The sequence below is a fragment of the Schistocerca piceifrons genome, chromosome 6 (genome assembly GCF_021461385.2).
Source record: "Schistocerca piceifrons isolate TAMUIC-IGC-003096 chromosome 6, iqSchPice1.1, whole genome shotgun sequence".
NCBI classification, from domain to species: domain Eukaryota; kingdom Metazoa; phylum Arthropoda; class Insecta; order Orthoptera; family Acrididae; genus Schistocerca; species Schistocerca piceifrons.
In genome coordinates this window covers 228,985,452-228,999,465 of record NC_060143.1, presented here as the reverse complement: position 1 = coordinate 228,999,465, position 14,014 = coordinate 228,985,452, and the positions used below count along the sequence as shown (strand labels likewise).

Sequence of the window (14,014 nt, the reverse complement as noted above, 5' to 3'; positions counted from 1 at the left end):
CAAAATGCAGATATTGTTGATGGGTGGTGGATTTAATGTGGATGAAGGTGGGGATGGAGCCATCAGAGAGGAGGAGGCCAGCTTCCAGGAAGGTGGCACACTGGGTTGAAGAGGACCACGTGAAGTGGGTGGGAGAGAAGGTGTTGATGTTGTGAAGGTAAGAGGATAAGGTGTCCTGGCCCTGAGTCAAGATAAAGAAGATATCATCAATGAACCTGAACCACTCTAGGGTTTGGGAGACTGGGAAGATTTCCTCTATACTGCCCACAAACAGGTTGGCATGGGTCGGTGCCTCCCCTTCTTAGAAGTAGTCATGTGTTAGGACATAGTATGATGTATGACAAAAGAGGTTGTGAGTTTGGAGCCTGGAGGACATTGGGAGAGATAGCATTCAGTAACAGCAAGACCATGGGCATGAGGGATTTTAGTGTATAGTGAATTAGCAGGTCATCTGTGAAAGCAACCATGCCGTGTACCAGTTCTGCTGCAATTATTGTTCGGCTTTTTGTACTGACATTACTACCAACCAGCTGTCCACTAGTATGAATAGCCACCTCTGACTGCGGCCAAGAGCGAAGCACACCACCCTGTGGCACAACATGCGGCTGAATGTAACACTCTTGATTTCAATGGTTACTTCACAACCCGATCCAACTGGATCCTCCCCTCCACTACCTTCTGTTCTAAACTAGGCAGATGGTAGCTATACTTACAACGCATTCTTCACTTCCAAAATGATTCCGGCTCAACCTACAGTAGCTTACTGCCCCCAAATCCCCCACCCAACAGTTTTTTCCGCCCCGGGTGTCCAGTTACCTTCTCCCAATTTGTGTCCCCTCTCTGCTAGTGCATCCACCCATCTTTTCCCCTTCTCTGCTCCTCTCCTCTTCGCTCCCTGTTTTCCCCTCTCTCCCTCTCCCACAGCCCCCAGCATTGATGCTATGTGTGGCAACAACTCTGTCGTGCCACCTTGTACCTCCTTCATGCTCCACCAAATGCTGCTGATTCCTCTTCCCACCACCTGTACCCTGCTGTCACTCAGTCCTCCCTAACCCACTCCAGATTGTTGCTCTTGTTCAGTGCATTTATGTTGTTTTTTAGGTGGAGATAGTGGTTATAGGTGTGTGAGGTGTGCTTGTTTGTATGAGTGTGTATGCATTCATCTTTAACAGTTCCAAGAAGGACTCTAGGTTTGGCCAAAGGCAAAAGGACACTTTTAATATTGTATTTTCTGTGAATTCTTGAAATTTCCGAAGAAGTACTCCCCGTAAAGGGTAAAAAAACATCTGATTTACAAGTGTCCATTGTTGGTTCACTTGGTGGTTCAGATTGAAAAGTGTGAACTGTTTCGTGATCAGTGTATCCGTTTTGCCTGAAAACAGCCTTAAGATAATCCATTTCCTGCATTAAATTATCAGAATTCAAAATAGCACAAGTTGTTTTGACCAGTGTATGTAAAACTCCTATGCATTGATGCAGTGAATGACAACTAGTAGCATGGAGGTATCGGTATGTATGCATCAGTTTACGGTATACATTGTGTCCCAAAGTTCCATTTTCGTTTTTGTGTACTAAAACATCCAAAAAAGGTAAATTGCCATCTTCTTCAATTTCAGCTGAAAATTTGATGTGTGAATGAAGGCAGTTAAAATCATCTAAAAACTGATGAAGAGCTCCCATACCATGTGGCCAAATGATAAAAATATCATCCACATATCTCAAAAAACATGTGGGTTTAAGAGAAGTAGTCCTGAGTGTGGTATATATAAGCAATATGTGGCATTTTTCAGGTATAAAATAACAACAGTCTGGTTTTTGATTGGCTGCATCTTAATTTGGGATTCAACGCTTTTGTTTCTATTGCCAGTGGTGCTGCAATTGTTCATTTCGTAGAGGGCAGCCCTTTCACTTCTTTTGCACACATTGCGATCTGTTCCCAGGGTATAAAGGAGCCACTGTATCTGATGTTATCTCTGTTTTGGTATGATTGTGCATCTGCAATCTCCCCTGAAGATGATGCTGGTTGGACCATCGAAATATCGTGTCGTCAATGCTGAAATCTGGCTGCATACCCATGAAGAGTATCAACATTTATTATGTTGGAGAAATCTACTGAATCACATGTTGCTGGTATACTTTACAGCACTAGCCAGCAGTGGCTCAGTGTGTTACACTTTGGTGAAGGTTTTCCTTCATGTTGTAATTTACAAAACATAATGTGGGAATGAGTCTCATGCCATAATAAGCCAGTTAGCACTTGTGTTTCATGCAGGATGGATGTTCCAGTCTTGTGTTGTATTGTTTGTGGGATTGTCTCATGCATGCTGATTTCTCCATGCTTGATTTTCTTCAAGTGGGTTAATTTTCTGTGTTAATCTACATTTTTTTATTTACAACTTTTATTTCATTACTTCATCCTGATTTTTTGGCATTTGAGTATAACACAAACTTTGATGATTTTGAGCACTCAGAAATGTATAAAGTATTGACAGATTAATGACTTTGCAGGCAAGGTTTTTACATAATTATTTGTGCGCTGGGTGGTTGGTTTTCAGTGCTGTGCATGTGTACATATCTGAGGAAGTGCTCGAAAGTAAGCTAGTAGGCTCATTGTACATAGCTGCAGAAGATGACTGCTTTTGCCACAGGTGTCTGTAGGAATTTTAAAGCAATGTTTTAAAGTTGCCCTGTTTTAAACAGCAGAAAATTGGCTCAAAGACAAAAACAGGGAGCGTGCAAGGGATAAATCCCTGCAGGCGCACTATCCTCTGTGCCCTCGGTGGCTCAGATGGATAGAGTGTCTGCCATGTAGGCAGGAGATCCTGGGTTCGAGTCCCGGTTGGGGCACACATTTTCAATATGTCCCCAATGAAGCATATGAACGCCTGTTTGCAGCTAGGATGTCCATTTAATTATTATTTCAAACAGATAAGGCATTCAAACTGACGTATGGGGTGCTTTTGTTGCCTACCATCCTGTTTCAGTTCTTTTCTATTGTAAATGTGTGGCAACTGTCTACAACCTTAACAGTATGTGCTTCATTTTCTCATTCTCTTCATTGAAGACAGCTGAATGTATACCTCAAATACTCTACAGTACTCAAGAATAGGTTGCCTGAGTGTCCTATACATAGTTTCATTTTAGATGTGATAAATGTTTGTTTGTGCTGTCATTGATTTGTGTGTTCATTATACTTCACATTGGTTTTATGACATTATCCAGAATAATTATTCACTATAGCTGAGAGGCTGTAGTTCAGTACTTTTGGTTTTGTTTGGTTCACACACACTATCTTACATTTGTTCACTTTGAAAAAAAAATTAAAATTGTTTAAGTTTTATTGCTTGTTTGTGTGGCCATCTTCCGCAGCAGCTGTTAACATCTGTTATTATGGCTTATCTGTCTTGAGCTGACTGCAATGCAGTTAAAAAGAATTACACCAGATGTGTTTCGCTTTTATTTACATAACATCTTCTGTGGTATTCTGTAAATTGGATACACACTTTTGTAGATTTATTTTTGATTCTTTTAGGTTAGAAACAGTATTTTCTGTATGAAGTTGGTCTGTAAGCTACTTACAGTGTTTCTTTACATAGTCTGCACCTTCCCCTCTTGTTAGCAGTGGTCGATGTCGACAAGCTTAATTTCACATCTGCAGTTTGGCATTTTGCATTATTTCCTGTGCTGTACTATTTCTAATTGACTTTCTTAACTGTTTTTCATTCATCACTGCTACAGTGCTATTCACTTGTTTTTGTTCATGTTGTGAGTGTTGCCAACCTATGAAACAATTGTGTGTGTGTGTGAGAGAGAGAGAGAGAGAGAGAGAGAGAGAGAGGTTAATGAAATCGTCTTGTATGTAGGTAGAGATGTGAGAGGGGTGGTGGTATTATGATTATTGCATATATTTTTGAAGTTAATCATTTATGATAATTTCCTGTATAGTTTAAAATCTTTATTTGAGTCATCTCATTTATATACATGCGTGGTTTCAGAAAATACAAAATTTATACATTATCAGTTGTGTGTGTGTGTGTGTGTGTGTGTGTGTGTGTGTGTGTGTGTGCGCACATGCGTGCGTGCATGCGCGTGTGCGTGTGCATGCACATGCGTGCTTGCGTGTTTTACTTTTATGCTGTCTTAGTTTCTGTCTTCTATAAATTAACATTTGACTTTATTAAATCTTTTAGAGGATAGTGTGGCAACATTAAGGCAAGTTGCAGCCAGGATGCTTCCTTCAATGAAAACACTATGCAAACTCCCAGAAGATAAAAATCTTTTGGAGATGCTGGACTCAACTGTGAATCGACTACTTGAAGATTCTGATAGAGAGGTGCAGACTGTGGCAAAATCTGTGCACAGTAAATTGAAGGAAATTGAGGTAAGAATAGGAGTATTACATTATTTGTGAACTGGTGACTGTATACACTTAAACACATTAAATTTGGCACTACTTGGACTGTCCTGCATCTGGAGTGGTATGTATCCTTGAATATTTGCAGATATTAACCATCATTTCTGGTTACATATCAGAACTACACAGTATTTTCCTTGTACTGTAGAACTAGTACCAGTGAGATAAAAGTTAGCAACCTTAAGATTAGTTTTTAAAGTGATTTTTTTTCCCAGTCAGTGAAGTGTGTACTGGTACTTACCATCTTGTCCTGTTCAAATGGTGCAGAGTTTGAAGAAGTGTTGCCAGATAAAACAGGCATTAACGCTTGAGGCAAGCTAGTGTTTTTATTTGTAAAGTGAGTTCCACATTGGCGCAGAAAACCAGAGCCAGTTCATTCTTCCATTTTTATCAAGTGCTCTTCATTCTTTCTTATGACAACACTACTTACAGAATGTTCAGTTTCAACAAAGAAGTAATTGCACACATTAATTCTGTAGAGTAAGATTGAACAGTTTTTATATCAAACATTTCACACCATACATATGACACTGAGACATTAAAAATGCGACAGGCTTAAGCTAAACAAGGAAATGACAATCTATAGTCTGATTAAAACTACTTGTTAGTATCCAGTTGGAGCCCAGAACACCACATGCAAACTCTCTGCCACTGTCAATGCACCACAACAAACCATCAGTTGAATTTCAGGTTTTGAACAGTGTACTGTACACTCATAATCTGTTAGTGGACACTGCTGACAGCCCTTTTAACTGGCGCTGGCTGGAGCAGGCAAAACTGCACACTGTCTGAGTCTTAACCAAGGCACAGCAGACAGCTGACGTGAAGGTTTCTAATACCATGTAACAAACATCATGCACCAAGTAGTTTTAATCAGAATGTAACACCTATATCAAATTAATCTCTCTCTCTCTCTCTCTCTCTCTCTCTCTCTCTCTCTCTCTCTCTCTCTCTCACACACACACACACACACACACACACACAGTATGCCCTCTTAAGAGAAGATGGTTGAATAATCAAAAATGTTGTTAACAGTGTGTCATAGTGAAACAGCATTCACCAGAAAGAAGAAAAGAAGGAAGATTAGGGTTTAGTGTACTATAAATGCCAACATTACATCAGACTGTGGGTCATATACCAATATTCCTCAATAACTTTCTCAGCTTTTGTAACCACTTGTACTGGTATCCTGAATAGCCTTTTTTAAATTAATAGTTCTGTTATGCACAATAAGATCTTTATTTGTTGTCATTCATAAGCTCATATATAATAGAATATAATTAACAGTGTCAGTAATTATTATGACACACACTCGTTTGTTTATGTGGTGTGCGGAGGCTCTTTCACTGATAACCCTCTGATGCTTTGGATGCAGTAGCCTGCATCATACTTGTGGAATTTAAATCATCACTATCAGATATGTAATGGCTTGTATATACTTTACAAAAGTAAAGGTTAATTGTAGAAACACAGGTACTGTATTTATAAAGACATACAGGAGTCGTAAATGATGAATGAAAAATGGCTGAAACCCTAAACATTATTGAGCTAAGTAATGCTGAAAGCACAAATAATCATAATAATTTGAAATATTATAACTTTGAGATAATTAAGTTTGTTGTATACCATTTTTTTTTAATTTTTGAAGGCTTGAAGCAATTAAAGGAATTATTTAAATAAACCGACAAAAAGTAAACAGATATGATGTGCGACAGTATTAGTTAAATAAAAAAAAGGTTAGGTGTGTGTTGATTTCTTTGTCTTGTTGTGCTATACTGTAATTTAAGAATTTTTAAGATTTTAGTAATAATGAGAAATCAGTTGTCTTTGAGGCTACTTGGATGTGGAGTTTGTGTCAGATAATCATTTGTTTTACTATATCATGTGGAAAATGTTACAATATATAGTTCGGGTTAACAGGTTGTAAAAGCAACAAATGAAGTGGATTTAATAGAAAAGCAGCGCGTGGAAGAAGAAATAGCAGTGGAACAAAAGGAACCCCCAGAAAGTTGGCTGCAGAGTGCATCACTCCTGTCTGGCATGATAAATAATGGCAGTAAGTTTTTTGGTTGTATTGAAATAAATATTTAATTTGTAATTTAAATTTTCATTTTGAATTTAATATATGTAGAAATTATGTGTTGTGGAGAAGAATTTAGATGTTTGTTGCCGATATAAGACTTCTTCTTTCCTTGTTAACATTTGCGTTGGTTACCCTGAGGAGGTGTCCATGAGTTCATGGGACCATAAGCCATTAGTTGATGATGGGTTTCAGATCTTTGCTCGTAGAAATTTCACATCTTATATAGTACTTTTGCTCTTAACTAGGTATCAAATTCAGCTTGTACTTCACTTAATTTCAAGTCTTCTTCTTTTACATTGATTTATGTTATTTGAGAATAGGTGGCTTGCTTCAATAATTAAAACATGTACCAGTTAAGTACAGTACCTGCATTTAATAGAATATCAAAGCCATGGTAGAAGATTTGATGTCTCGAAGTCAGGGTGATACTGTGTGTTTTTTCTGAATTCATGCAGTGAAATGACTCATCATATCCATTATTCTTCTCCATCTGAGAACAGTAGTTCTTGTCCTTTTGTACTTCCTACACAAAATCCAGCCCAGATTTGATGTCACTCCTAAAATTTTCCTTGTGATATGTTTTACAACCCTTGTGACTGCTCTCGCATCAAAACTTGATCTGTGCATCCACAGCCAAAACCATTGAAATTAGAGTGCAAACAGAGGCTTACTGAGAGTCATTCTTCCCATGCATTATTCATGATGCAACAGGAAAGTGCGACATGAGTGTGTTATCTGAAGTACCCTCTGCCAGCCTCCGTAAGATGGTTGTTGAATGCTCAGTGAACTACTCCTTACTTGTACACAGATTACAGATATATAGAATGACGAAAAGTGCTTTACAATGGTTCACTGATCACAGATAGATAGTAATTGTATCTTCAAATTCAAGCAATTATTCCTCAAAATGGGAAACTATTTCCCAAGGAGTCTCAGAGGGTTTGATATTGGGTACCTATCAGCTTCTCTTCTACATAAAAGACCTACCACTTGTTATTGATGTTCATTCAGTTTTATTTGCTGATGATATATGAATTCCAATTCAAAATGAGGTGCCTGAAAGAATCCCAGAAAGTGCGAGAAATACTTCAGAAAAAATTGATTCTTTGTTCCATCACAATAGACTAAAACTTAATGTAACTAAAACCAAAATGGTGCAATTTGAAACTATGTCATAAGAATGGAGTGAAATAAAAATAACTTACAATGGTCAGGATGCTGTGAAAACAAAGCATGTAAAATTTTTAGACCTTAATCTTGATAAAAATTTAAATTGGAAGGGAAACTTTTACTACTTAGCAAACAATCTGAAAAGCTTAGGATTTGAAGTGTCTATTTTATCAAGTGCCAAAAGCATGGAAACCAGAGAGACAGTCTATCACTGCCACTTTGAGTCAGTTAAGTCATCCAATCACACACAATTGGTCTGATAGTCCATATGCTCTTACTTTGTTCATTAAACAACTGTGGGGAACTGTATCGAACGCCTTGCGGAAGTCAAGAAACACGGCATCTACCTGTGAACCCGTGTCTACGGCCCTCTGAGTCTCGTGGACGAATAGCGCGAGCTGGGTTTCACACGACCGTCTTTTTCGAAACCCATGCTGATTCCCACAGAGTAGATTTCTAGTCTCCAGAAAAGTCATTATACTCGAACATAATACGTGTTCCAAAATTCTACAACTGATCGATGTTAGAGATATAGGCACGAGGCAGAGGGTCAATGTGGAGGCTGGCTGTGTGGCATCGCCCGCTCTGCCTGTGAGTGGACATGTGGGCGCTCCTTCAGCAAGGTCCGAGCAGGCACACGGGGGGGGAGGGGTTTATTAGTTATTGGGAGCTCCAACGTTAGGCGAGTGATGGAGCCCCTTAAGGAAATAGCGGAAAGGTCGGGGAAGAAGGCCAGTGTTCACTCTGTCTGCTTGCCGGGGGTCTCATCCGAGATGTGGAGGAGACCCTGCCAGCGGCGATAGAGAGCACCGGGTGCACCCGACTGCAAATTGTTGCTCATGTCGGCAGCAATGACTCCTGCTGTCTGGTTTCAGAGGTCATCCTCAGTTCGTACAGGCGGTTGGCGGAATTGGTGAAGGTGGAAAGCCTCGCTCGCGGGGTGGCATCTCAGCTAACTATTTGTAGTATCGTTCCCAGAACCGATCGCGGTCCTCTGGTTTGGAGCCAAGTAGAAGGCTTAAACCAGAGGCTCAGACAATTCTGCAGAGATCTGGGGTGCAAATTTCTCGACCTCTGCTATCGGGTGGAGAAATGTAGGGTCCCCCTGAATAGGTCAGGCGTGCACTACACGCCAGAAGTGGCTACAAAGGTAGTGGAGTACGTGTGGAGTGCACATGTGGGTTTTTTTACGTTAGAGAATTCCCTCCCTAGGCCCGACAGGACGGCTCCTGAGACACGGCAAGGTAGGATTAGGCAAAATGCAACAGGGAATAACAATATTAATGTGCTAATTGTAAACTGCAGGAGCGTCTATACAAAGGTCCCAGAACTGCTCTCATTAATGAACATATAGTACTAAGGACAGAAAGTTGGCTGAAATCAGACGTAAACAGTAATGTAATCCTAAACTCAGATTGGAATGTATACTGCAGAGACAGGCTGGACAGTGAAGGGGCAGGCGTGTTTATAGCGATAAGAAGTGCTATAGTATCGAAGGAAATTGACGGAGATCCGAAATGTGAAATAATTTGGGTGAAGGTCATGGTTAAAGCAGGCTCAGACATGGTAATTGGATGTCTCTATAAGCCCCCTTGCTCAGCAGCTGTTGTGGCTGAGCACCTGAAGGATAATTTGGAAAATATTTCTAGTAGATTTCCCCACCATGTTATAATTCTGGGTGGAGATTTTAATTTGCCGGATATAGACTGGGAGACTCAAATGTTCATAACGGTTGGCAGGGACAAAGAATCCAGTGAAATTTTTTTAAGTGCTTTATCTGAAAACTACCTTGAGCAGAGAACCGACTCGTGGCGATAACATATTAGACCTTCTGGTGACAAACAGACCAGAATTATTTGAAACAGTTAACGTAGAACAGGGAATCAGCGATCATAAAGCGGTTACTGCATTGATGATTTCAGCCGTAAATAGAAATATTAAAAAAGGTAGGAAGATTTTTCTGTTTTGCAAAAGTGACAAAAAGCAGATTACAGAGTACCTGACGGCTCAACACAAAAGTTTTGTCTCAAGTACAGATAGTGTTGAGGATCAGTGGACAAAGTTCAAAACCATCGTACAATATGCGTTAGATGAGTATGTGCCAAGCAAGATCGTAAGAGATGGAAAAGAGCCACCATGGTACAACAACCGAGTTAGAAAACTGCTGCGGAAGCAAAGGGAACTTCATAGCAAACATAAACATAGCCAAAGCCTTGCAGACAAACAAAAATTACGCGAAGCGAAATGTATTGTGAGGAGGACTATGTGAGAGGCGTTCAATGAATTCGAAAGTAAAGTTGTATGTACTGACTTGGCAGAAAATCCTAAGAAATCCTGGCCACTCTCCCCTTTTTTAGACACACAGTTATTCAATTCCATATTTCAAGCTCTTTAATTTTTTAAAAAATCGTATCTCCAATTTCACCCTTGCAAACTTTCTTCTTCTTCTTGCAAATAACTAAGTATCACTTTGTACTGCCATAGTAATACAGTTAATTTTATCATTGACTAATATCCTTCAATAAGTAACAAAATCTATATCAGAATGTTCATTTTTACTTGAATCCCTCACTTGTTCGTTACAATATACATAAATATGACAAACCAGACACACTATGAATAATGGGAATGTATTTTTCTACAGGGACAAGGGATTTGCAACCATTGTTAAAGATGTCAGTTACCATGCCAGTTGCCACACAGACAATTAGCACGTGAGTTAAACATTTTCTTATACAGCTAATAAAAATTTGGAATAACTTTTATGTATATATTTAGAAAAATCAAGCTAACTTTGGCAGTTATCAACTTGTACAGCTTTATTAATTCAAAAAACCTTTTCATATTGTACCTTTTAAAGTTGTATGTGTAAGTTCAGCTTTTGTTTATGGAGAAGTGTGCTAAAGGGTTACTTGTGATGGTAGATTTGCATGTACCATATGCTGCCCAGTAGAGCAGTAAGTAAGTGCATGAATAAAACTGTATTAGAAACGGATGGAGGTCCCACTAACTGCGGCATATGTGTGGGCTATGCAGTGATGTCATAACAGAGCGTCGACAAGGAGGCCCAAAGTACAAACAAGCTAGGAGCTCGTTTCATCAGACTAAGCGAGAGGAAAGCCAACTGATTCAGCACTTCAACAACAGTGTGGAGCAGATAGAATGCTGTACCATAATAAAACTACCTGCACTTTCAAGCATTATGGGCTGAGCGTGATCACTGCTAGTCAGCGCTAGGAAGAAAATGGACTGATTGTAAAACTCTCATCAATAAATTCCTCCTGATAACAACATGGCACTGCCTCTGGTTGTAACACTGGCATCAAGAAGTGGGCCTGACACATAACATTAGTGTCAGCAGTGGTTCTGGCACCCTACATTCGTGACAGAAAGTGGTTATGACATGCGGAGTGGTACCAGGAGAATTGCATCCTACACACTGGGTGCCTGATGGGGTTATGTTGAGTCAGAAGAACCTGCATAGTATCTTTAAAGTGACATTTTATAGCACACAAGAGCCTGTAGACCTATCACAGTTCAGAGGTAGCTGTAAGGAATAATATTTATGGCTGACTAAGTGCCAGTTTTGTATATTAAGGCAGTGCCACCAACATGTGAAACTTGTAAACAGTTTGGCCATGGAGCACAGCAGTTCAGTGAATCTTGCTGGTCTATGATACATAGGAAAGATTAGTGTAGTTACTTTTGTTTATTGATGCTATGTTGGTTTAAAGGGACCCCACTTTTTCTGAAGTGTAGTTCAAAATGGAGGCTACACAACAGCCAGAAGCATGTTTCATAATTTTGAGTTGAACTGTTGAAGTTTTGAAAAATCAAGTAGCCATGTTACTTTAGGATAAAAGAGAGTGGAGCCTGGCTAACAAAGAAATGCAAATGGAACTTGTAGCGTTATGTGCAGCAACTGGGCTTGATGCAAGCACAAGGAGGGAGTACCAAAATCATAGTTAACGTACCTATTCCATCCACTGATCCTATAGCAGCTAGTCTCATTACTCCTGTTTCTGCAAAAAAATCTGAGGATTTATCAACTTCTCTGGATGATTGTAGGATGTGAGGTCCACCATTGTAGGATGTGAGGTCCACCAGTTATGCAGCACACCGTTTTTTCCAAGTACCCAAACATGTTTCGCCACCATTGTGTCATCATCAGTGGGTTTCCGTTTTATTTAATCTGTAATGTGAATATTTTTACTAAATGATTACAAAATTATGTGGCTATTTAGTTCAAACAATAGTTTGTTTCTTTTTGTTAATACCTTTACACTTGGCGTGCATGATTTTTCAGGACCACTTGTGTATCATGAAAAATCGTGCACACCATGCACCACAAAAGAAACTGGCGAAATGTCAGTAAAATCATTAGATGAACGTCACCCGAAGAACCCAAAACAGAAGCCAATAGGCAGTGTGTCAACAAGTGACCATGAAAGCCTTAACAATTTTGTAGAATGAGGTTTGTCATCAATTGACATTTTGTCGTTTTTAAATCGAGCACCTCACTAAAACACTTTAGTTTTTCCCATAACGTCATCTTGGTAAGCTGTTTTCAACATTAAAACAGTTTCAGCAGCATTTTTACTGAGTAGAAAACAAAATTTCATAGCTGCACATTGTTCAATTAAACATGCCTTTAAAAAAAGTGAAACAAGAACAAAACAGTGCTAAGAAAAACAATCACTGCAGACGAACAGAGCAAGCCAGGTCGACAACATAGGCAGTGCTGATCTGCCATTGAGCTGCGCTGTACATTCCTAGCAGGGGAAATGCGTTCTACACAAGCTCTGCCATTGCTCGGCAATGTGAGTAATGAGGTATGTGAATTCGTTATCGTGGACAGGAGCACATAAGTGTGAGTTGTTAGTACAATAGAACAGGATGACTGTGTAGGTGATTTGATGAATGAGGATATTAGGAGATGAAGCTGATGTTAGTGCCACTGTGCAGAAACATGTGAATGATTTGACACACTTGCAGGAAGTAGTGTTGAGGTATCACCTTCAGTATCTTGTGAATCTGTGGTGTCTGAAGAGGTGTAGTGCCAAATGAAGTAAATGTGGGCTGTACTGAAGTAAATGAATGTGTGAGTGGCAACATGGATGATATTGATTTAGGTGCTCTAGTATCTACGCCATTGGGTGACAATGGTTGTTGTTTCAAGGATTTCAAGTCTGGACGAGATGTACAGAGAAGTACAAGTGCCACTGATTTTTGCGTAATGCAGAATGGAACTGCATATGGTGATATTAAAGTAGATGCTATGGAGAACACACAGAGAGCTATTGATGAAGTTATTTGTGTTGTGAATGTTGTGGATAATGACAAAGTACAGATTCATTGATTTCTGAAGGGTGCAGGACAACTTGGGGTGGTGCTGCCTTCTCCAAGGAGGGGAGGGAGGAAGAGAAGAAGGGGGAAAGATGCCTGTAAGGCTAACGATCAAGCCAACATGACTGAATCCTTTCAGGAATGTGTGCTTGAGCCATCATGATTGAATCCTTTCAGGAATGTTTGTTTGAGAATTAGAGTGAATTTGAAGATACTTGCAATGTTATAGGTAATGAAGGTAAGAGGAAAAACATTTTGTAATTTCTCTTAAAAGTACAGTGTAACCTGGGGAGACATTGCTTTATCTGATGAGACAGTTGCAAGTAAGACACATCGCAAGAGCACAAGGAGATTGGTTTTGAGAGGGAGAGGTATAAAGTGGCATGGAATTACAAAGCGTAGTCAATCTGTAAGCAGCTGCAAGATAGGAGAGGTAATTAGAGTTATGGACTAGTATTTTGTATGTAGCAGAACTGCAAGTCATTTGTGTGTAAACGTAATTTTAAAAATGTGTGATTTGAGAAAATGTAAGGGAATCTTTTGTTTTAAATATGAAGTTCAGATGATGTACCAAAACAGTGGGTTCAAAAACCACCCAACAACCACAGAAAAGAAAGCCACACGGACCAACTTTTCGCTTACCAGCAAGAGCTACAGGTACAACAGTAACTGAGTTGACACACCCTCTGCTGTTTTGCCCAGAGAAGCTGTTACAGAAACTACCAGTCCAAAACAACAGTTTCAAACGATACCTTAAACCCGGATATACTTTGCTTAGTAGACCAACTTGGAGTCCACTACTACAAGTCTACTGCCATCCGGCCATAGAGGGGACTTCTGATCTGCAAGCCTTGGTCCTGGCAGCCACAGCAGTGACTGACTGAGGATGGGGGCCGGACCAATCTTCCACGGATGAAGACTCAGTGCAGTCTCTGCTAATCAGTGCTGCTGGGAGAAGATGAAGTGACTGTAAAACTCTCGCCAGTATATTTTTGATTGAA

The 14,014-nt window shown here is 39.7% G+C and overlaps 1 protein-coding gene across 2 annotated transcripts in view; it reads left to right on the top strand.

Moving 5' to 3' along the window:
• LOC124802881 overlaps window positions 1–14,014 on the top strand; it is a 255,647-nt gene that overhangs the window by 152,214 nt on the left and 89,419 nt on the right. For both annotated transcript variants that reach the window (XM_047263926.1, XM_047263927.1), the window contains exons 13-15: window positions 4,191–4,381; window positions 6,335–6,470; window positions 10,312–10,381. In XM_047263926.1, the coding sequence (XP_047119882.1) occupies window positions 4,191–4,381; window positions 6,335–6,470; window positions 10,312–10,381 (397 nt within the window). The remainder of the gene's footprint in view (window positions 1–4,190; window positions 4,382–6,334; window positions 6,471–10,311; window positions 10,382–14,014) is intronic.